This window comes from Falco punctatus (genome assembly GCF_963210335.1).
Source record: "Falco punctatus genome assembly, chromosome: 5".
Classification (NCBI taxonomy): domain Eukaryota; kingdom Metazoa; phylum Chordata; class Aves; order Falconiformes; family Falconidae; genus Falco; species Falco punctatus.
The window spans coordinates 27315118-27339773 of NC_137584.1; the positions used below are offsets into that span (position 1 = coordinate 27315118).

A 24656-nucleotide genomic window follows, 5' to 3' on the forward strand; every position below is an offset into this window, starting at 1 on the left:
CAAGCTTGAGTGGACTGGGCTGTGCCGGGAGAAGACAGTTGAAATACCTTCTGCTCTTCAGATGACAGCCATTACGAGAGACACAGCTATCCATAAATATGTAAGGAGAAAAAAAAAAAAAAAAAAAAGATTATCTGCTGTGTATGGTAAAGAAAGATTGAACGGCTAGGCAACTTAGAGGAGCAGAGACAAGAGGCGGCTTAAGCTCATCTCCCGTGTTGGGGCTGCAGCATCAGCTCTTGCACTAGGCAGCCTGAAATTGAGCTTTTCACAGAAATTCGTTGTGTGTGATGGGAGGCTTCGCTCCCCCCCTCCCCCCTCGTGTTTGCCAGCTTTTTCTCTACGCGTTGCGGCGGAGCGGGGGTGCCTGGAGCAGCGCGGCAGCAGGATGCTGCGCGGAGCCCGCGGGGGCTGCGGCTGGGCCGGGGGCGCAAGGTGCCTGCAGGGAATGGGCCCGGCAGCCCCGGGCACCCCCCGGCTCGGGGATTTTTCTTTTGTGTCTCCGCGCGTTACAGAAGGAAGCCGGTCCGTGCTCCGCGCATCGACCCCGCAACAGGGAAGCAGCTGCTTTTGCTAAACAGCGCTTGCAAAACAGCCATGCCCGCCGCTTCCTTGCGTTCCCCTTCCTCCTTTCCTTGCAACAAGGCAAACCCTTCGGCTTTCCCTTGTAACACCGAGCCCCATTGCTTCTCTCCTGCCGCTGGGCGACCTGCTGGCCCGCGGGCCGCCGCGCCAACCTGAGATGCGATTCCTTAAATTAAAAAAAAAAAAAAAAAAAAAGGAAAAACGGCGGCGCGGCGCGGCGCGGCACGGCACGGCACGGCACGGCACGGCACGGCACGGCCCGCCCAGGGAGGCCGCGCCGCTGCTCGGACCGGTGCGGGGAACGCCCGGCGCTGCCAAGAGGGAAACCCCGGGATCCCCGCGCCCGCCGGGCCGGGAGGCGCCTCCCGCGGCCGCCAGGGGGCGCCGCTGTGCCTGGCGCGGCGGAGCGGGGCGGCCGCTTCAAAGCGGGCGGCGGCAGCGCAGCGGTTAATGGCGCCCGCCTGGCTGTGGGCGCGCCCGCCCCCGCCCGCCCTCACCCCGCCCGCCTCCGCTCCCGCCGGAGAAAAGCCCGGGCGCCGCGCCCGCCGCGCACACTCCGGCTCCGCGGCTGACGGCGCCGCGGGGGGTGGAGACCATGCCCGGGGCGGCGGCGCCCTGCCGCGGCTCCGTGGGATAGCGCGGGGCGCCGCGCACCTTCCGCGGGCCGCCCCATGCCGGCAGAGGCTGGAGCGGCAGGGTAAGGCGTGCCGGGCGCGGGGGGTGTGCGGGAGCGCGGGGGGTGTCCGCGCTCCCCGGTGGGGCGGCGGGGGGCGGGGCCGCGCCGGCACCCGAGTCCCCTTACGTAAAGGGCTGCGGGCGCACGCGGCGGGCTGCGCGGCTCCCGCGGGGGCGCTGAGGGCGGGGGCGTCCCTGCGCCCGGGGGCTGCCGGCTCCCCGCGGGGCGGGGGCGCTCGGTCGCGGAGCGGGGCCGGGGCTGCCCGAGGGGTTCGGGCGCTGCCGCCGGCCCGTGTTGGCGAGCACGTAACGCACCGGCCGCCGAGGTTCGCGTGCCTCTCGCCCGGCGGCTCCATAATGGGCTGAAGCTTCGCGGGGCCGGGCAGCGCCGGGGGGTGGCGGTGCCCGATGGAGGGGCGCGCACCGCCGCCCGCAGCCCGGGCTGCAGGTGAGCCGTGCAGCTGGGGTGGAAGCGCTGCTGTGGGCTGCAGGCGCGGAACAAGCAGGAGTAGATTGCTCTTTTTTGATGCTTGTATGGTTTTTTTGTCGGTGTGTGTCTCCGTCTCCCCCCCCCCCCCCCCCCCCCCCCCCCCCCGCTGTACAGATGCTACCATTGACTTGGAGGTGTTGGAAGAAACCGTGTGTATGACGATCGGTTCCCCCATGCCCCCCCTCCCCGGATCCCTAGTGACCCTTTAAATTGCAGAATCCAGCGCTGTATGGCTTGGATTTTATTGCTTCTATAAACCTAGGAGTGTCAGCGGGGCAGGACACTTGAAGAAGACGCAATTTGCCTGAATTTCCATTGTTTTCTTAGAAATACTGTCATTTCTGTCCTGGAACATAGTATTCTGTGTTCTACAACGAGAATGAATGATGACTTATAAATAGATCCGTTTGTTTATATTGCTCCCCGTGTAGCCAAACGGCTGTTTACACTGTGAGATGGATGGCTTCGCTTCGCGTTGGCTTATCAGCGCTGACCCAGGAGTGGGCACAGCTGAAGTTGTGGCATTCTTGGGCAGAGTGCTGCGGAGAGGTGGCACCAGGATTGGTGCCTGATTGATGGCCCTGCTGTTTGCTTGTGTGTCTGCTTCCCATGTAGGTGTGAGGTGAAGGGGTGGGAGAAGGTTGTGTGGGGGTGCGGTGTGCTGAGCAGCAGGTTTGTGCCTTCAAAGAAACTGCTTTGTTTATGCTTAGATGGGACTTACAGTGTGGAAGGTTCTGAGTGACCTGTCTCCTGGTAATGTTAGGGTGTCAGAGTGACTTGGCTTTAAGTTTACTAAGTATCCAACAGAAGCCAGATCAAGTGAGGAAAGAGCAGTGGTGGGAAAAGCTTTGCTTTTGCTTAGGACCTACTTGAAAAAGACTGTATTTCTCCCCCCGCCCCTCTCCCCACCTCCTCCCCGGATGAATTCTTTTACCCTTTTCCTGGCCATCATGTCTCATTATCCTCTTGTGCAATCTGTATATTGTTCATGAGGGGGAGAAACCATCTGTGACTGAAATAAGAGTACAATAACGGAAGTTTTGACCTGATATAACTGCTTGGAATGAGCCATCCTTTAGATAAAACAAAGGGTTGATTTCCCCTCCTTTCTAAATCACTCTGATTCCCATTCTAGCAGCTGCTAATCAAATCATGTGTTTGTCTTTGCAAGCAGTTACTGCAGGCTTTTGCCCTTGAAGCACAGTATTATAACTTACCTTCACTTACAGTCTGGATTTTGCATATTTCAGTATTTTTAGGCAATAGTATTTCTTTGGAAAAAAAAAAAAAAAGACTATATATTTACTTAACTGCTTTTGTTTCTATCTAACGTGTTTGGTTTTAGTCCAGTACTGCATTCCAAGTCTTTGTCACATCTTCTGTGGTTTTTTTTATAACTTGTGACAACTTTCAGTTAAGCCAGAGGACAAGGCTGCTGTCCTAACTATGAGTTCTGGCTGCAGTGCCGTCCTGGGGGTATGAATGGCTTCAGTATATCTGCTGCGTTTCAAAGAATGCTCTCATAGGCTGGCAGAAAACTGTTGTTTGCCCTCTCAGTTGTTTGCTGATTCAGGGGAAAAATAACAACTCTGATGATCCCACAGCTTGATCTGCGCACATAGACTCTTTCTCTCCTGGAGACCTGATGTAGCAGGGGAAACGGAACCTGTTATATTTGTCACTGTTTCCTGTGGAGTAGTATTAATAGTTAGGCAGTTGAGTTAGTAACTGTCTATGGTTTGATTAGGAGACTTGCTTCTAACTGTGTTCTTTTCTGTATCTTGACTTACAAAAAGGAAATGGCAAACAATTACAAACCAACCCACCACTCAGTTTGAATGGTTTAGCAATTCTGCTGTGTCTAACTTAGGCTGTGGTCAGCTGTTCTTTTTATAAGACGGGATCCTTTTCTATTCTGCTTTGCAGAAATGAGCTCATAATACTCATCTTTCCCTGACCTTTTGAAGGAGATCAGACAAAAAGATCGTAATGATAATTTCTATTTTTCACTTCTGATGGCTGGGAGGAGCTGTTGAAAATACACTTGCTCCTCTGGCTGCCTGCTGCAAAGCGATGGAAATGATTTTTCTATTTCATAATCAGATCAGAAATGCTTACAGTTTTTCTGCATGTGCAGTCAGTGAATACTGGAGCTGGCAATGCTAGTACAAAATGGGTTTTCAAATAGCTTGAATTGTTTGCTGGTGGTGACACCCTAAGTGTCATTTCTCAAAAAGGCTGAAGAAAATGAGGAACAGAGAAAGTGAACTGATGTGTCTGATAGTTTTATTTACTGTGAGGGGAAAAGGTATTTCGTCAGATGGTTCTAGCCTTGGCAAGACAATGTTATTTCCTTCTTATAGCATCGCTTTCATATTTTCATTCGAAGAATAGCAAGTGGTAGATTGTTGCATTAAAATACTTTGCTGTTATCCTCTATGTACCACTATGATAGTTTAATAAAACTATATCCTGTTTGTCCTGTATGGAAATGGCTTATAATTGAAGAAAGGGACTAAAGATTACTTAATACTTCCTTTTTGTACCATATGATATCCAAAGGATCATCTGAAATACTTCAGAGTGAAGATGGGCCTTCAAGGTTGTCTGGAAAATAACAGATTCTGACTTACCAGGTTCAAGCATTTTTATGCTTTTTTTTTTTTTTTTCTTCCACCACATATGTTCAACTTTGCTGTGATCACTACTTTGCTTGTGAGCAGCTAGCTAGGTTGCAAAGTTTTGGAGTTGTTGTATTTACTCTTGACTTTCACTTGGAAATGTTACTGACCATTCTGTTTCTGGAGTACTGGGGTTAATTCCTGTTACCATAAAACTCCACTGGGACTGCAATCTGTGAAAGTTACCACTGTGGCTCTAGGAGAAAGTTCCAGCTGACCTGCCTTCGCCTCAGCTCCAGCTGCTAGGAAATGGGGCATACACAGTACAGAAACTGGGTAATACCTGACAACTGTTGTATGCATCCAGCCCTTGTGGAGAGCTGTTAGCTAGCTAGTGAGGAATATGAAGATGAATTTAGCAAAATAGATTAAGGCAACAGTCCTTTATTGGCCCACCACAATCTGTTACATGATCAGTTTCTTCCTATGTTTATTATTTCTGCTATTGCTTTTTACCAGATGGTCTGTTTCATGTTTTACTGCTGGTGAGGATCTGTAGAGAGGGAACTGTGTGTGGACTTACTCATGTCACGGATATTAATTTCCTCTTATAGGTAGTTATATATGTGTGTATATATAATATAAGTTATATACTGTTACATATATAAAATATATTTTTACACTTGAATTTCTCTAAACAATGTCTGTTTGAGGGCAGATCTGGCAGAGTTGTCGACAGCGATCACATGCTGTCCCACCCACAGTGGTTTTCCTGAAGCACTTGTTATTATAACTTCTGGTGTCTGTCTTTTTCTCACCACCTTGCCCTTAAGCATCCTCTTCAGATTTGGGTGTGCTGATAATGAAGCTCTCATTTTGTCAAGCAATGCAGATCAGGGATAGCCTCCTCCTGTTGCAGGTAGTTGGTATGCACAAAGGGTGGCAGACCTGTTGTTGTGCAGCCTGTTGCTGGTGCTTTATAATACTGCAGAAAGTCCATGATAAGAAAGGAAAGGCTCTTTGTTTTTTTGTTAAACATATCCTAATACTGTTCTTCATACATTATAATAGTGTTCTGCTTATGTGAATTCCCTTTTGTTAAAATAATTACTTTAACTTTTCTCTTTATCCTTTTGCTAATTTTGTCATGTAATAGCAATTCTTTAGACACCCAGAAATTTTTAGGATTCTTGTAGTTGTCTGGTATAAAGATTGTTCCCTGAACAGAGCGTGTTACTTAGTAGGACACAAACTGAAACAGTTCAGTCTTATTTCTGTATTTCTCCTGTGGTTTTTTTTTTTTGCATAAACATACCCTTTGTGACCCTTTCAATTAGCTGATTGCTTTTGCACACTGATATGTTGAATACATCTTTTGGTCTTCTGTTTGTGTCTTTGTGCTGATTTGATTAATGTTGTGCCATCATCTTCCTTCATGTATAATGCATTTCTTGTCATGCATTTGGATCCTAGAGAAGAAAACACGTACGCCTAGTTTCTTTAGAATAACTGTGCGTTACTTTGTGTCTGTCTTGACTTCTGTGGCAAAAGTGCTGACCAAATGTACGTGTTGAGGATATGTTTTAAGATGTTGGATTTGTGGAGAGACAGTCCATGATTAAATGTCAAAAGAAGCTTTCAAATTTTTTTCCTGATGCTCTTTGTACTTCTGGTATTTGTTGACATCTTAGATTTTGAAAGGTTTGCAGATGACATTTCTCTCTACTTTTAAGTTGCTAGGTTGTGCTTGTGTCAGTTGCTGTTTCCTAGTTGTGTGTGTTTAGCTTTCTAACAGAGATGGAGTGACTATCACCAGGTTTCACTAGCTGAAGCTGAGAGAGGTAGGATAACCACAGTCACAGCTGCAGGATGCACATGCCAGCTCAGGTGAGCTGTTGGTGCTCATTGCATCTTGAGGTTTGGTCTCAGCTGATCCTCAGGACCATGACTTGGAGCCTGCTGGGCTCTGGCTTGCTCCTGAGACCAAGCTGGGGTTGTGGTCTTTGTGCCTCTGGTAACCTGCAGGTAAAACAGACCAGGCAACTCTTCCTATGAAGCACAGACAAGTGAAATCTGTAAAGGCTGTTTGTTAAGCACAACACAGCGGTCAGCTTCGAAGTTGCTACATGTGTTGATGCCAACCACTTCCTAAGGGTGCAGGGTGTGTTATCTCACATGCAGCTCTGATGGTAATCAGGTAAAAAGCCTCTTACGTTCATGGATTTTCATCCATTTGTACTCAGCTGCAGGGTGTAAGTTTATCTCAAGGTTCCAAGCTCATTCATTTTTCTTTATCTTGTGATGCGATGGTCCCTGGCCCTGGAAAGGTTATGATAGGAGCATGTGTGCTGTGCAGGGCTTGTGCTAAAGAGTGCTGCTGGCCCTGGCACCTGTCCATGCTGTTGTTGGCTTCTGTATGTCTGCTCAGTTGTGCCCTGCACTTCGGGTGCTCTGAGGGAGCTGTTACCCACAGTGCGAGTTCATCCTTAACTCTGCTGCAGCTTCTCACCTCTGCTGCTTGCCTGAGCAAGTGCTGCCGGAGCTTGGCTTGCATCGAGTTGCTGCCATCACTGGGCATCATCTGTGGTGGTGTTCAGAATGTGTAACCTCCCATATTTATCTCCTTTCTTCCACGATGTGATGTTCTGCTGGAGCAGCAGTGTTGGGCATGTACTTTGTGTGGATTTATGTCTGAAAATACATTCTCAAATGTTTTACCAGTGACTGTTATTGAGGGTGAAATGTATAGTTCTTGCTTGTTTTAGTGTCCCCTTTGCATCTGCAAAGAGACGTTAGGCTGGTGATAACCCACTGCTCTTTCATCTTTTGTTCCAGGTTGACATATCCATTGAAAAATCTCACTTCAGAGGGAGCAGCAATGTAGCTCTAGGGTCAGTTCAAGTTAGATATTTAGTTTAAAATTTATGTCAAATCAATAGACTACTCGTAAATCCAGTGATAGTCTCCGTAGCAAACTGTCAGCACTAAGTATTTTCACCAGTCACTTCATATTTCCATTAGCTCCTTAAACTGCTGAAGTTCACAGATTTGAATGAAATGCAGTGTTTATGACTGTGTTCCCTGACTTTCAATTTAGATTACTGCTGCAAAGCTTTATTATCGTTACCGGTAAATGTGCTTTCAGGGGCTGCTCTTTCTTGGGAAGATCTGTTTTGCTTTCTCTTGTCTGAAAGGTCTGCATGGGCTTTCTGGGATTTCTTTCCTTTTGGTTTTGTTTTCCTCTCCTCTACAACTGTAGTGTACTGGTCTCCAGACCAACACAGGTCTGTCTTTGTTACTTTATAATGGGAATTGCTGCTTTTGGATGAGGTGATGCAAGATAGTTGCCGATATAAGGAAGAGTCAAACCATTGTGTCCCCTCGTTGTGCTAATAATAGCTATGTACCGTTTTCCTGGCAGGCAATGCTGCTGCTAGTGGCAGCTTCAGGAGGGATCACTGGAAGGACAGCAGGGTCATTCAGGATCTCTGCTTTTTCCTCTCACCTTGGTATCTTTTTCTCATACAGCTTCATTTCTTACCCCTTGAGACTGAACTGTTCTTTTCATTGAAATAGCTATATTTCTTGCTATGGCATTAACTAATTCTGATCTTTAACTGTGGAAGATGGCAAAAAGGGTGCTATTTATGTCCCCCCCATCTTCTACCCCACCAAAAAACCTCCAACAAAACAGTTTGTGCTACACTGGACTGAGTGTTACTAAATTACAACTTGGAGAGTACCAGGGTAAAGCAATATGTGGGTGTCATATCAAAGTCACTTCAACCAACATAAAAATCCACTTGTCATCTCGGTACCAAGGGAGCTTTCATATGATTCCCTTAACATGGGTGACATGGGAATTGTCCAGCCCTAGTGGTTATGGAGGTTTTGAAGAATTCATAGTATCTGGAGTTTGATGTGAAAGGGAGGAAATTCTTGTTCTCAAAAAAAACAAACCCAAACCCTCTAAAGCTTTACAGTCAAGGAAATTAAAGAGAAGTAGGCTTAAATGAAAGACAGTAGAAATCTGTCAGGTTATGGCAAGGTCTAGATCTTTACTGATTTAAAGATTTCTGATAAATGCTTTATGGACTTTGTGGGGTGTTTTTTCCTGTTTAATGTTTGCCAGTTATACTAAAAAGTTAATTGTAGGAGAGGGCCTGAATCAAGCAAAGAAAATAACCTTTAAGTGAAGTGCAACTTAGGGCTGCTGTTTCTGAAGCAATTATCTGGCCTAACTGCCTGCATTACTGCAAGGCCCGTGTAAAAGTGCTACCGAGTCAAAATGGCCTGTTCCTTCTGGTAGCAGGCTGCTCCCCTGCCTTCCAGGAGGGGAAGGAGAAGACCAGCACCTAGCAAGAAAGGCTGTGGGGTCAGTGTTTGTCTGATAAAAGAGAGCAACTTAAAGGATGTACTGAGAACTACGTGAAGCTGAGTGAACAGCCTGTCTCTAAGCAGGTATTTGTAGGTGGTGACTGGGAAGCAGAAGGTGTCTGTACTCTTGAAAGTTGCTGAAAGGTTGCAAGAGGCTGGTGTCTGACCATCAGCAACAGGTCTTCCAAGAAATGTCGGAAATGCTCTTTATAGAAGCTGTAGACCTGAGCTTAGGTGTTGCACGTTAGCCAAAGTCTTCATGTCTGTGGTCCAGATGTTCTAGTGCTAGAGTGGGAGAAAATCAGAGATTCCTCAGCCAGATCCCTTCCAGACATTCATTCAGAGCTTTGATTGCTTCCATTCAGTGAAAATATGCAGAACTCTAGTACTTGAAAATGGTAAATGCTGTAAATTGATAATAAGAAATAAATTGGAAGACATAAGGTGCTCATACCTAATAGGAACATTTTTGAATACATACATCAGATACAAGTACATCATGTTTTGATTGAATACATACATCAGATACAAGTACATGTTTTGAATGCATTTGTAAATGCTTAAGAGGGCTTCGTGGTAGCAGTATCTTCTGTGATTGGTTCATTATATGCTTAGGGAGTCTAATTGCCAAATTGACTTTCTTTAATCAAGCTGGCACTTGCCATTTAAAACTAATATATACCTACAGTGATGGGAAGTCTGCAAGGGTCAGAAAAAATTCCTGATTTGCCCAAGAACTTTTTTCTGGATATTCTGTTGTATTTCTCTAAAACAACAGTTACTTTTCATAATAATAATAAAAAAAACCTCCTCCGGTTTCATTTTTTTCGTCCTACTCAGCAGCCATTCAGTACGCCGAAACAAGGAAATGAGGATATTTTGAAACAGGGATACTTTGCATAAATTGCTTCCAAAAATACTTGCTGTTTTTGAATGTTGATGCTTCCTATAGATGTTAAAGTAATGTAATGGAACTGTCAAAGAAAATAAGATTTGAGTCCATCAGAAAACAATAACGTAAATACAGTGGTTTTCTTTTCAGTACAGCATGCTCTGGCAGATGTCATCTGTTCTGGGGAAGTACCATGTATGCAAAGCACGCAAGTGCAGAGAGTGGCTTCAGGGCAATCTGCCTCAAAACAAGAGCATTGGGCACATGATGGTACATCTTAAAAGTCTATGAACTCTTAGTGTGTAAAAACTTGGTGTGTCTGTAAATGAGTGAGCGGTACTGTATGACTAGGAAGATGTGAGCTATTTCAGAACTTTCTCAGAGGATTGTCTGGTGTTTGCCGTGGAGGCAACTGGGCTGAATGGGGGCCATTGACGACTGTGGTGTTATGAATTACAGCATTGCATGCCACGCTATAAATGAGTACACAGAGAAGGGGCTGTGTATCCTGTATACAGAGCTGTACTCTCCTTCCTGACAAATCTTGTTTAGATCATTCCCATCTTTATGCACTCTCCCAGTGTTCTGCTGTGTGTGTAGTGGCATGGTTGTGAGGCTACATGGGAAACTTGGGGCAGAGAACTGAGGATAAATGGCATTTCTAATTCATTTTTCCATCAAAGAACCATAGTTCTCTCTTAACCGATACAGTGCCTTTTGGTAAATGTGCTGATACAACACAAAATACAGGGGAAGAGCACTGATGGTCACAGTACAGCTCTAACCCGGCAGGTGCAGGGAAGAGTACCACAAAGGTCTGGGCATATAGGGAGTGTATGCTTTGGGATAAGGCCATTGCATCAGTTTCTCCATGCCTCCTATTTTGCTTTTATTTTGGCTGTGTAGCTCACTGCCAGTCAGCCCTTATGGAACCATTGTCAAGTCTGTCCATCTGGCTGTGGACTAAACAAAGTGCAGTTGTACCTCTTGTCGACTGTTGTGCTGATGTTTTGTGGCCTGAAAGGAGTTGTCCTGTGGTGTGCTCAAGTTTCAAGGGGGAATGCAGGTGCTTCAGGACAGCAGAAATGTGAATCTAGGGCATTTCAAATGAAAATTGCCTTCATTAAAAATAAATACACCACTTGACACCAAACTACCCTTTTTCCAGGCAAATACTTTGAAATGTACAAAGTATCCGAGATGAGCAGCAACTTTTCTGGTTCCTTTGTGATTGACTGTCAGAATGAGGTCAGGTTAAATCTGTGTGGAATTCTAGTCAGGCTGAGCCTGCCCTTAGACTCTTGTTAAATTTCTGGTACTTTAAGTGAACAATAGCATTCAAAAATATTTGCAAATAGAGGTGTTAAAACGTAGATTCATATTCTCATACATGTGTGAGGGTTGGATACAAATTTTCTAAAGTTCGAACTTTTTTACACTACTTGAAATGTCCATCCAAGTCATAGTCAAATTATTTTAATATTTCTCCTTAAACTACACTAGCAAGCCATATGGAAAAAGCATTTTTCCTACACGATATTAAGACTGTTCAAAGTGGTGTGACATGCCTACATATCCCTTTTTATAGGAATTGGTACAGTATTTTATCAGCTTTGCTGCATTTGAAGATCATATGGAAGGATTACAGAACCTTCTCCAGTAAGATAACATAATGAAATCATCATTTTGTATTTAACAGTAGGTTTTGACTGAGTGTTCTTCATTGGAGGGAAAAATAAATATAGGGAAGATGTTTTTTCATTCCAACTTTTTAATGAGCAGGTGTGTGTGTCAGGAGTTGTCTTCTCATGAAAGCTTAATTGTGTGTGCTTTTCTATTTTACATATTATGATAAACCTGGTAGTTAATCCAAGTTAAGACCATGTCGTCTTACAAATCTAAAATGACAAGGCTGCTTTTGCAAGTGCATCCAGGAGTTAGAGTAGTAATAGCTGTCAGGTTCAAAGCAAAGCTAGTAATTAAATCTTCTGGCCTATCACATTAGAAATGTAATTTATTTTCCTGTTTTCAGCACACAGTATCTCCTGTGTTAGTGTGAATGGATCTATTAAAATACCTTTTATCACCATGCTTTAAGCTTTTCTGTCTTCATGAAATCCTGTAGCTGCCTTCTGTAAAAAGCCTTTACAAAGCTCTCCACATCTGACCTGATAAAAAGCATCTTATTGTCATGATCCAGTCAGACTAATAACTGTTCAGCGGTGGTAACCTGAATAACACTTGCCAAGAGAAAATGATGTGGATATGTAAACCGGAGGGAGGGGAAGGACTGTGGCAGGTGGGTAGCCTCAGACTCTGCCCCAGGGAGTCCTTGGGAATTTGACCTGGCTTGAGCGACAGCTGAGTTTGGCTGGTGCTGAACAGCGAGGAGATTTACTAAAGAGGAGCTTTACTAAGCTCGTATGTGCTTCTCTCTTTGCTAAACTGAACACGTTAAGTTCTGCCCTGGCACAGGGATCACAGGGCTTCAGTTTGGTTGTGGCACGTAAGTACCTTGCACAGCAGAATTTCCCTGTGACAAGTGCGTTGTGTTCCCGGCTGATGTGGGAGCCATCGCTGCTGAGGGATCTCATCTTTCTCCTTGCGGTTCTTACCTCTTTCTGTAGGGGTGACAGTGTAGGACTGCATTTCATGCAGTGTCCTGACAAGGCTAAGGAGGCTGGTGGGGACATAACGTTTTACATAATCACATGTTGTCACTGCCATAAGTAAAGGTGAGAATCCAAAGCTGAAATTACTTGTTGTGCATATAACCTCTCAAATGTCATGTGCTTTCCCATGCATCCTTTTGCTTTTGCCCTTGGACCCTGTGGCTGCTGGGCTGTGAGCTGCATCATCAGCTCTGACAGGATGAGGTGGAAGGATATGAGTTTCATGGCCATTCATGCCTCTTAGCTACTCCTGGCTGACACAAAAAACAGATGAACCATGGGCTGTCACACACAAAACCAGAGTAGATCCTACAGGCTTTCTTTTCTCATCTGTCACTGGTCCTGTGCTGAGCCTGACACAGGTTTCCTAATCCTGCCTGTCAGCTTGTGGCTCTGAACAATGGAGCTTGCTTGTTGGGAAAACCATTACAGCATGTCAGCAAAAAGCGTGCTAGATGAATGGAGCCAGCAGCAGGCTGCAAAATATAAACAAGTAGATCATTGTGAGAAATGAACTGGGAATCAAGATGTTCCAGGACTGGTTCTAGACAAGACACCATTTAACATTTGTAAGGCAGAAGCCTTAAAAAAAAAAAAGGCAGTGAATTATGCTGTTTACCAGTCTGTCATTCCAAGATTTTTAATAAGTAAGGAGTCACAATGATTTCTTCACTTTTGAGTAAAACTCAAAGGTGGTAGGTATGCAGGGTGTGGCAGAATGCAGTCAGATCTGTGACAAGTGTTCTGGGTGTCCATAGCATGGGAAGACTGCATCCTGGAAAGCAGCGACTCTGCAAAAATACTAGAGATCAGGCTCGTTACAGAACTTTACCAGTGCACCATGGGCTAATTTGATCCTTGGCTGATGTAATTTGTAAAATAAAACATTTTTCTCTTTGTACAGCATTAATGATAGTAATACTCAAATTCTGTATCTGGTTCTAGTTGTCATGTCTTTAAAAAGACTTTTGAAAACCTGCAGGAGGTGTAGAAAAAAGGGCCACAAGGATTATTAGTGGTGAAAAATGTCCTGGTAGTGATTTAATGTGGAAAGGGTAGGGCATGAGCAGCTTTTGTTTTTTGATTTTTTTTTTCCTGCATTTGTTTTATTTTTAATTATTGGATCCCTATCTAGATAATTTTAGGGTAGGCTTCATCTCATACAAAGACAAATGTCCAAAGATGGAGTGATGTGTCAGGTCCATCTCTGAGATAGATTGCTGTGTTGGTGATGGAGGGCAATGTCACTGGTGATAAGAAGTAGGCAGCTGGCTTTTAAACACTGGTAAAAAATGATCAAGAGAAACAGGCTGAGAAGGTTATTAAAGTTACGGAGTTTGGTATTTTTTTAACATGAATTAAATGGCAAAGAAAGGGGTTAAAATGGCAAGGAAGCATGCAGGGGAGATAACCATTGCTTACCTCCCTTCAGAAATATTTCTCAAAGTCAAATTTTGTTGATTGAAGCCCAAGAAAGAGGAGGATTTTGACTGCCTGGGTGAGTATTTTAGCTATCTGACATCAAAAGGAAAGGACTGCATTTTATGTATGTAATGCATATTCTTTCTACAGGGCTTAGACATATAGGTTCTTGTTGAATGTACTCAGCCTGCAGGCTGGGGGACTGGCAGGATGGTGGCTCATCAGGGAAGAGCCTCTTGGGAAAGCCTTGTGTGGGAGGGGAGGTAAGAGGTTTGTTTGGCTCTGTGCAGAGCTTAACCTGGTAGCTGCATATCTCCAAGGAAATGTCAGAGAGGAGAACTGAAATTTCCAGTTTGGGTAAGGAGTGGGAGGCTTGGAATGGGAGGTAGATCCCTTTGGAGAGGATAACTGGTTTTTTTTGTTGGTTTGTTTTTTTTTTTTTGTGGCTGCCAGCGAGCAGAGCACCCAGGAGCAAAGAGGAAGAGGCACAAATGCCACTGTTAAAAAGGCATTTTTTCCTCAGGATCCCTTCTGCCTTTGAAAAGAAGTGGGAGAGAGGGCCCCAGCCAGAGCGGTCAGCAAAAGTGCCGAGTGAGGTGCTGGCAAGGGTGGGATTTTAGGAGGAAGGAGGTCAGGAGGTGCCTGTTGGCTGAAGCTGATGCAATGACTGAGAGCGCTGGCCAGGACAAGTTTTGTGTTAAGAAAGAAGGGCTGGCAGAAGAGCTGGAAAACATCTGGGGTAGAGCTGTAGGAAAGGAGTTTGCAGACAGCTTAAACTAACCATACCGCGACAGGACGAGAAGAGTCTGAGCATCTTAGCTGCCTTGACAAGAAAGTATCTTCTACTAACTTTATTTTGCTTCCTTTTTTTTTTTTGTTTTTTGTTCTCTTCCTCCCATTTAGAGAGTGAGAGGTGTAACTAGAACCACTGGCTGAAGATCTAATAGGAAAGGTGAATGGCTGCAGCTCTTCAAACCAGTAAATTGCCCTCCCCACCATTAGAGAAGGTGGCAGATCTGTTGCAGGGTCCAGCCCAAGGCAGGTCACGTGTCCAGGCAGTATTTGTTAGCAATGTACAAGTTACTTTTCTGCCTTTCACGGTACTTAGACAATGAGCAATAATTTGCGGTGTTCAGGTTAACAAACTAATGCATCCAGTGGTCCTTCTGATCAGCTCCAGGAAGCCCATTTTCTTATTTTACAAGCAGATACACCATAAGGAAAATAGATTTTGTCACTTTTTTTTCTTCTTAAATGTCAAGGGAAAGTGGGAGGAGGGCAATAACTTAATTTTGTCAAGATTTGCTGATTTTCAAGCAGGTTTTGTGGCAAAGCAGCAAGTAGGAGGGGAAGGTTAAAGTGAGGAGGATGTGCAAGAAGGGAGGAGGGAACCTCTTTTTGGCGATGCAACTGTTGGCTGAGTAACTAAACAGTAGCCTGGAATGTTACAGTGCATGTATATCTGAGCTTGTTCAAGTAAAGGTTGCCTGAGTTGTTTGGCCCTTCCTTTAACTACCATTTTGGGTTTTTCTAAAAGTATGGCAGATACTTTTTCCGTATCACATCACTGTAAATGGCAATCAGAGTGGAAGATTAGAATGTTGCAGGAATTATATGCTCATTTTTAGAAGTTTCAAAGGCTAATGCATGCTTGAATAATTACAAGTCTTCTTGAATAGCATGTTGTTTAAAGCTCAAGGTGAATAAGGAAGACCAGAATCTTGTGTGTGTGTTTGGCTACACACCCATTTCAGGCTGCCTTTATTTAGATTTGGTAATGAAGGACAGGTGTTACGTTAAAAATCCACATACTTCATTTTGAGGATGTTAAGTTTTCTGAGTATTCTTTGGAAAGGAACTGAGCTGGCGATTTCTCTTTCAGAAATAAAACTATTGGATAAATCTGAAAATGGCAAGTAGCTTGAAGTGACAGTAGGACTTCTCCCAGTTGCTGTGTTCTAAATTCCTTCTCTTCTCTGGCAGTTCATCACATTTATTAAAATGCTCTGCCTACATACTGACTGTGCTCAAAGCAGTGGGCTTTGTGTGTGGTTTTGTATGTGTTTTCCTGGTGTGGTTTCTAGAAGTGCTTTGCTAAGTGCTTGGAAAGCTGTTGTAGTTCACTGTTGGATTTGTATATAAGAAGTCCCTGAACCTTGTGCTGGATACAACTTGGAATGCTTCAGACTGTGTTCTTCTGAAGTTCTGGGCCATGGAGGCTGCAGCTATGTAAGATGATAGTAAAATGTGCAGTGACTTTTTTTTCAGGCTTGGAAACCAATTGCTTTTCTTTCTCATTATTTCTTGTGTGATGAGATTAATCTGTCCAAACTGGTAAGTACTAACTGAGCCAGGAAGTGCAGAGAGTAGAAAGGGTTAAGAGGTGAATTTTGTCTGTCTTTGCTAAGACAACTTGTGCCACCACAGAATTTTAGAAGCTTATTGGCAGAATGGAGCTGTTGGTTCCGGTTTTATACAGTCAATCTAAATAAAGTCTGACCCTTATTTCTTGTCTTTCAGGCTTGGCTAACACTACCTTGCACCAAATTCCTAGGCTGGTTGGTGCTTTCTCATGGGATCCCTGTGACTGACAAAGGAGAGATTGTTATGGTAGGCATTTGCCTTGACAGCTCTTGGCCTGGGCACAGACAGATGCAGTTTCCAATGCAGCCGCTCTTTTGTAGGACTCTCATGCCAACAGGAGCTGTGGCAGGGGGAAAGTGCCCAAGAGATAGTTTTTATAGTATTTGGAGTTGATGTTGTGTTCCCCTATGAAAATCAAAACCACGTAGCCCCAGCTACTATAGAGAAGGGAATCTGTCAAACTTTGCTTTTAATTATGGAGCTCTAGAGTGGTTCATTTACCAACTGTATTCAGGAAAACAAAATCTGTGTTCTAGTTAACTTCCTAGCAAAGTCCTAAGCGCAGAGAAAAACACTGTTTTGACGCAGTCCAATAACTTTGAAGCACACTTTTATGGTACTACTTCAGATTGGTTCACTAGGCTTTTGTTTATGTAATAAAATAACATATGTAACATATATGTCTTTATCTCTATAACAGAGCCTGTTTGGCTTTCATATACGGTCCTTGATTTAATAGTTTAAGCTTCCACAACACTACATCTTCAGTTCTAAACAGCAGTAAATCCATAGTCCAAATAAGCAAGTGACGTGATTTGGGATGGCTACAGAGCTATATGTAAGCCATTGTAATTGTTGATATATTTGATAAATGCATTTCCAGTAAACTAAAAAAAAATACTAGTACATATTTATCATCTTGTCTTCTAGAAGGCAGTAACAATTCTGTTTAAATAATTGAAATCTATCAGTTTCTCTATGGTTTGGAAAAGAGCATCCTGTAAATATCGCTACAGCTGGAAATGCTGCATTTTGCTTACACTAATACATGGCTATATGCAGAAATAATGACATTTTTAGATTCTTCATTTGCCTGAGCTCATGATTTCCTGTTGGTAGCTTTCCATTTCCCAAGCAATGCCACTTTCTCATGCAAGCATCTTCTGGAAATAGTATTGAAAAGTCATACTTACAGACTGACAGATTTTAATTTTTTTTTCTCCTTTCCTTTGAAACTCGTATTAATGACTTAATTATCAAAGTGTAGTGATGTTCTTGCTTGACTTTTTCTGATCGCAGGAAAAACCTTTTGTGGGGGAGCCATAATCATGCTGTCCTTGGCTTGAGTTTAAGTACAGGAGCCATGTAACAAACTGTATGCTCAGCTTGAGTAACATGTCTTAGTGTAAAGAAGTACTGTTTAATTGTAAAGCTTGTTGAAATATTTTTCATCTGGGATTTTTTTCTGCTTGCTTTTTTTAGTACTGAAAGTGAAAAACCTTTTTTGTCACATTTTTACTAGCAGAAAAAACAAAATAGGGGGATGGGGAAAGGAAGCAAGATAAAATTTAAATTAAAAACACATCTGATACTGTTTTCTGTATCACTTAAAAAGCAAGTTGAGATTCAAAAAACAATTATACTGTTTCATTGCTTTTTATTTTAACTCGTTTAAAATTTAAATGTGGAGAAATGGAAAGGATTTCTTGGGTCCCTCACAGTTTGGGCTGTAGATGGTAAGAATTCCTTTCATAAACTTCCAGCTTAAAGCAATCAGTATTTCTGCTCCCCCTGCTTTTGGAAAGCTGTAATAGAAACATATAATGCATCTGTGATGCTTAGAAACTTGAAGAAACTTTCTATAATAAATGGACGATAGCAAGTTTATATGTCTGTCTTTGTGGTTAATGGCTTCTTAGTTTAAATAGTTCCTCATCCCTTGTGTGATGCGCAAATTACTCTGCCTTATGTCTATTCTGGGAGTGACCATATCTCTTCTTTGATCTCCATGTGTGAAGCTAAATAAGCCAAGGTCCGTTAGCCTCTTTCCGTGAGATGATCTTTCCATCCCTCTTCTGGAGTGTCCCATGCCTTCAGGCATAGCTGTCTACTTCTGTGCCTATTCCCTACCATATTCTCACCAGCAGTGCAGCTAGTTCTCACCTCCCTGTTTGTTTAGCTTTCTGCTGAGGTGTTCTAAAGAACCTCAGACCTCTCCAGGCACTATATCCCATTTTCTGAAAACGCAAAGGGAAAAGTGTGCATAAAGTGCTCTTGGGACCGGTGTCCAGTCTCTTGGAAAAGCATGCAAAGCTCATCCTTTTTTCTTTTTAAAAGCAGAAACCTCAATTTAGTGTCACTGTTCTGCCAAATGTGAAACAACTCTGACTTCTACGATCTTTTTGTGGACTTCTGTGATTAGTGTGAGAGCAGATCTGACATGCTGTGCACATACATAGCTGGCATGTGCCTTCGTTTTGAATCTTTCTGCTGCCTTCCAACCCTGTTTCACTGAAATGGCTCTGCAGGATTACTGAAATGGAGCATATCCTGGCAGAGATCTGTATTGGGAAATATTTGTGGCATATGCATGCTTGTGAGGTATTTGTGTAATGAGCAAGAGCATACCATACATAGTTCAGACTATTAATATGGAGCAGAGGAGTGTTGCCCTCTGAATTTCCTCATCTAGCAGGCAAGAGCCTGCCACTTCTGTCAGTGTGGTAGCAAACATCGTGGCAGAACTTACTGATCTTTCCTAAGCATCTAGAGAAAAGCCTGTGTGTCTCACCATCTTTAGAGATGCTGTCAGAGATGTAGCTTGCTCCTGCTCGTTAGTCTGCAGAGAAGGGAGCAGATGGGGAAAGTCAAGAGTTTGCCAGTAAAAGGCAAATTCTTCTCTAATGATCTGGTGTTGGCTTGAAATTGTGGGGCTTTCTTATGAAGTTGTTCATGTCTGTCTCATTTACAACCTTAAAATATTTGTAATGTTTCATTTTGCTGTGGAGGGAAGCCACAAAAATATTTTTGCTTTGCTTCAGGTAAAAATAATGTTTTCGAAGTAGCTGTCTGTAACCTTAATGGCAGCTGAGACCTCTGTGAGTCTGTGTACCATAATTTAATGACAAGTGGGCAGTGTGGACGATCTAGCTCCAGTGACACATTCATAATTTGCCTTATTATTATTATGTTACATCTTGTAGCAGTAGCCAAAGGCACAGCTTGGTTTAGTCCAACATATAAAACTTTGATAGCTAAAAGGAAATTTAATAAAGATGTAAATATAATCTGCCTACAGAAGTTGTAGTGTTTTTTTCAGCCTGTGACAAGAAGGAAGAACTGCACTGCAGAGGTGACAAACTCATTCTGTGGTGACAGCCACAAAGCGGTTTTTAATTATAGCTCATCAAACATTATGTAAGATTAAAGCTATTCATTAGCTTTAGTACACCAAAAATTTCCCCCAATAGCAAAGAGAGGTTTGAAGGTGAGTAATAGTGTGTTGTTTTTTTTTTAAGTAAGCAAAAGTAAATTACAGCAGCTCATTCTAGAGCCCATCTGTATTCTTTGTTTGCCTGATTGTTTATATATGTGGGTTTGTGGCTTGGCCAAGGCATTCCCAGTCTTTGAGGCTTTTAATTCTTAGTTCTGAATGTCTCACTATTACTACAGAAGAACTTAGCATCCTATTGGTATAGCTGGATGTCACATTTCTGAGGCTTTATTTCAAATACTGGAGGGTTTTTCCTCTTTTTTTTTTTGTTTAGGATTTTTTTGTTTTGTTTTGTTTTTTAAAAAAGAACCCTAGTATTAATTTCTAGTAAGTTCAGATTGAATAAGACGTTTTGGGATTGTGCCATACACTACAGCCTGAATGGGAGTTACTTCTCTCCTTTTTTTTTAGTCTGTAGAACTGGTATCTGGCTACAAATGTTTGCTTTTTGAACAGATTTGATGCATATATGAAATTGGCTTTTGGAATAGTTTGTTCCTGCTTCTGTATAACTGGCCACTTTTCTTGTTAAGAGAGGATTGCAAGAGTCTGAGTTGGGGGGTAGTTTTGAGTTTTGGTGTGCTTTTTTTTTTTATTTTTTCCTTCCTTCTGCTCAGCAGGTGAGAAGGGAGTAGAGGACAGTGACTGCTGCAGATGCAGAGCAACATGGAAAAGCAGTAGCATTCCAGTACTTAAGTGTGTTGGAATGTACTGGCAACGTACAAAGTAGGGAAAGAGGCACAAGTTTAGACACTTGTCTGCTGTTATGATTTTTGACCTTCATAGAGAAGAGTTAGGCAACCACTGCATACCAGTCCTTGTAGCAATCATCTCCCTTATGCAAAAAGGTCTAGCTGCTGCATAGCAAAGTTGGTTCCTGAGCTTTCACAAGCAGAACTTCCACTTTTTCTACTTTGAATACAACTTATACATATATTCACAGCAGCATGTGAGAAATTTTCTTGACCCTTCCTACATTACAGTGGGGATTCTAATTTTCTCTATTCAGTTTTTCATTCTCCTGTTAGTGTATTGATCCTGACAGGAATTGATAGCTCTGTTTGTCATCTCGGTGTTACTGAATCTTCCTCCCATGCTCAACAGCTAAAATTCAGCTTTTTTTTTGTTTTTTCTTCATTCTGGTTTGCTTTTTGCATGTCTCAATCCAGTTTCACTTTCATATAAAATTTGTAGGTTGTCTTGAAACCATTCTGCGGGATAAGAACTGCCAATGGGAATGAAGCTGCTGAAGATCTCTGCATCTGAAAGGTGACCTGTCAGCTTCATCCCTTTCCTTTGCCACCATGGTAAAAGGCTGATTTACAGCTTGCCATATTAATCACCAGTCCTTTTAATGCCTCTGTCATAATTTTGAGGTGCTGGTTCCCATTTCTGTACAGACTAGAGCCCAGGGCTGAGGAGGGAGCAGGTTGGTTGCTGGTTTGTCACAGGCATGAGCAGAGCTGCACAACTGAAGCAGTTTTCTCAGGAGCTGTGGAAGGAACTTCCCCAGGAACTTGGAGCCCTCTCAAACCTCACTGCTTGCTGTTCCAAGCACAACACCACTTCTCAACCACGCTTTCTTTAACCAAAACACAAAGCCAATCTCCCCAGAAGAAAACATTTCATTTTGAGTATGAGTGGAGAAGGCAGGAGAGAGTACAAACTGTCTGTGAGACAGTATAATTATATTGCCTTATGCACTACATACCACTTTGCCTGCTTTTTCCATCTGCTGAGTCTCTGACCGCTGCTGGCACTGCAGGAACCCAGGCCTCCTGGTTATTTCAGGTCGCTAGCAGGTTTTGGTGCATCCTCCTCAGCCTAGCTCATGTGATTCGTACCTATGGGTAGAAGTTAAGTCCAGTTTGTTACTCGGTATTAGTGTTGTGCCCAAGTGCAACAGCCTGTTTGCTGACCAGTGCCTGGGAGAAGGGGTCTCCACACAGCAACCTGAATTGCTGCTCTAGGGCCGTTTTTCTGTGACCATAATTTTTTTATTTTGCTTTCTGATTTATTTCTTTTGTTACTAATTTTCATCCTCTTTAGGAGGCATTTTAAAACATGGTTAGTTATTTTTAGTCATTTACAGACAACCGCATAGTTAGAAAGCCCCATGAAATCAGTTTATGCTTTATAGGTTTTTAAGTCTTGTATTTGGATGTTTCCTGCTCTGCATGTGCTTCTTGTTTTCACTGTCTTCTGTAGTCCTTCATTAGTGGGGTATGGGTTTTTTGTTCTTTTGAAGTATGGATACACTACAAATGTGCCAGTAGTTACTGACCTAGTTGCTTTGCCAGTCATATTCCCAAACTGCCTGTTAACTCAGCTGTGTAACCTCAGCTGTTAGACTTCAGAGGCTTAAAGCTTACATAGCATTGCCTTGGCTTATAGCTGGTGCACTGTGTCTGGTGCAAAAACCTCCCTGTTCTTAGTTTACAACACAATTAGTTATGAATGAAAGAAACCCTGGATTTCCCATTTTCTGTTGCATTCCTACACTGCTCAGGCCTTTCCCACCAAAATGAGTTCTGAAGCCCACCAAGCACCTTTGTTCAAATTGCAATGCTCTTGTTCCCATTTGTGCTGACCCGTGTAAAGGAGATGTACTGTCCTTATGGCTCTGACTTTTGAACAAATCGCTTGTTCCAACTCTTTTCTAGAGGCAGCAACCAGCTACTGTGTTTCTCTGTCTTGCTTTAAAGTAGCATTGCTTTGCTCTTGGATCTACTGAATTGGTTTCCTCTTGGAAAGAAACTACAGGGCTGCCTTTGCCAATTAACTATGACAAAATACTGCCTTGGTATACGGTGTAGGTTAACCAAGGATTTCAGAAAAGAAATATGGGATACCTTTTGATGGTTAGGCATTTGTTCTTTGGGGGGGGGGGGGGGGGGGGGGGGTTTAGTATGGAATAGGAATTCAAGAACATTCCAGGGTTCAGTTCCTTTCTTCTGAAAGTTTTCTTCCTGTCTAGTTTTAATATTGACAAATTGTTTCATCCTACAAACGTGTAGAGCTCTTAAGTCCTAGCCAAGCACTTATTGTCCTTTGACAAAAAGAAAAAACTATCTAGAGAATGACTTCAGGCCTCTGACATGGCTTGCTCATGTAATAGACTATCTTTAGGAACATTAATAGCCATATTTTAAATGAAATTTCTATTATTGGTCTCCTAGATTGCTGGTTGCAATAAAGTCAACCAAGGGAGAGCAATCAGATTGAGTTTGTTACTAGGAATATCTAAAAACAAACCACAAAAGCTAATTTTAAGCAGTGGGTTGCAATCTATGTTGTTTGGTTTAGAACCTCTGGAGCAGTTCCTTTCCAAACATCTCTATTTTGAACTGGTATGTGAGACTGCTGTGGCTGCTCTTTCACAGTCTCCTTAACTTAAATGCTATGGTGACCATTAAAAGTGAATAGGAAAAAATAACAATTACAGAACTAAAAAAAGTTTCATTTCTTAGTACAGTGGATTCCCTTTAAATAGGGAGGGTATGTCTCAAGAGCTGGGTGGGTGGTGTGTGTGCGTACCATGTTAATTGGCTGAGACCGTAATGAACGACCTCATCTGTGATCTTCCCAGAAGCTGAAAAGAAGGCAGGCTTCTGTGGTTTATGTCTTATTTGGTTTGGGAAAGCACGAGTTGAACTTGGAAAGGTTTCTACTATCTAAAATGTTCAACACATGGCCTCTGGAAAGTTTAGAATGTCTTTACCTACTGGTTTTTATTTCAACCTTTTTAATAAATTTTTCCAGTAAGAATTTGTTGTACTAAGGCTTTTCTGCTCTTATTTTTTTAACATTGACATAATGTTAAATGGTTGATGTTATTGCTTCTACTACTTTTTAGGCTGCATGCAAAAGGGAGGAAGCTCAGAAGTCACAACTGTTCAGACCAATACTGCTTCAGGATACTTCCTGACACCCAGATGGGTCTAGAGAATGATTGTCCACTCAATTCAGCTACTTGTCAGTTTTCTGAGGCAGAGAATTTAGTACCAAGGCTATTCATATTAGTTGAATTGTTTTATAACTTTGTATTGATGTTAAGTTCTGAAACCTGCTGTCCACTGCAGTGTGCGCTATGCAAATAAAAAAGAAAAATCTTTTTCCCACAGAGAAGTATGCAGTCTGAGGGTGATGCTGACCCTGTTCTGGGTATCTTAGACTATAAAGCAAGACCTGACCTAGTGATAAACGTATTTTGTTTAAATCCTGTTAATAAACTGGCTCTAACAGTGCAGAGTATCTGTCAAGCTCCTGAAAATGTTTTTTTCAGACCCAATTCACGTCTGAGGCGAGAGGCTTGGTGTATGTTTTACGTAAGGAGAAGCATGTCTTCAAAGAGCTGTTAGCTGTTTCCTGTGGGACAAGCCTTAGTTACCTTTCAGGTAATAAATGATCACCTGGACTCACAGCAGGAGCTCATTTTATGAAGTGGCTTTGGGAATATATTGTGTATGTCAGTGCTTTAATTAAAAGTGTTGCTACTTTTTTGTTTGTTTCCTTACTTCTTTAGGAAGTAAAATGACTTAATTCTGGTAATGTTAAGAGACATGAACCCATGGGAGTGAATCTAGAGGAGGGCCACAAAGATGATCAGAGGGCTGGGGCACCTCTTCTGTGAGAAAAGGCTGAGAGAGTTGGGGTTGTTCAGCCTGGAGAAGAGAAGGCTCCAGGGAGACCTTATAGTGGCTTGCCAGTGCCTAAAGGGGCCTGCAAGAGAGCTGGAGAGGGGCTTTTTACCAGGGTATGTAGTGACAGGACAGGGGTAATGCCTTCAAGCTGAAAGAGGGTAGATTTAGATTACGTATAAGGAAGAAATACTTTGCTATGAGGGTGGTGAGCCACTGGCACAGGTTGCCCAGAGAAACTGTGGATGCCCCATCCCTGGAAGTGTCCAAGGCCAGGCTGGATGGGGCTCCGAGCAACCTGGTCTGGTGGAAGGTGTCCCTGTCTGTGGCAGGGGGTTGGAACTAGGTGATTTTTAATGTCCCTTCCAACCCAAACCATTCTGTGATCAATACTGAAGAAAGCTCTTCATTTGGCTGTTTTGTTT

General features: G+C 43.0%; 1 protein-coding gene across 4 annotated transcripts in view; it reads left to right on the forward strand.

The window, feature by feature from the left end:
* Positions 1–1098: 1098 nt before the first annotated feature.
* RNF144A (ring finger protein 144A) overlaps positions 1099–24656 on the forward strand; it is a 67740-nt gene continuing 44182 nt past the window's right edge. The window contains exons 1-2 of one of the 4 annotated variants that reach the window (XM_080388703.1): positions 1148–1282; positions 16255–16344. Coding sequence is in view for 1 of the 4 variants with exons in the window: in XM_080388702.1 (XP_080244828.1) it covers positions 1669–1708 (40 nt within the window). In the remaining 3 variants the exon portion in view is untranslated. Of the gene's footprint in view, positions 1283–1469; positions 1709–16254; positions 16345–20785; positions 20861–24656 lie in introns of those variants that run through there. The other 3 variants (XM_080388704.1, XM_080388701.1, XM_080388702.1) reach the window with 3 other exon arrangements.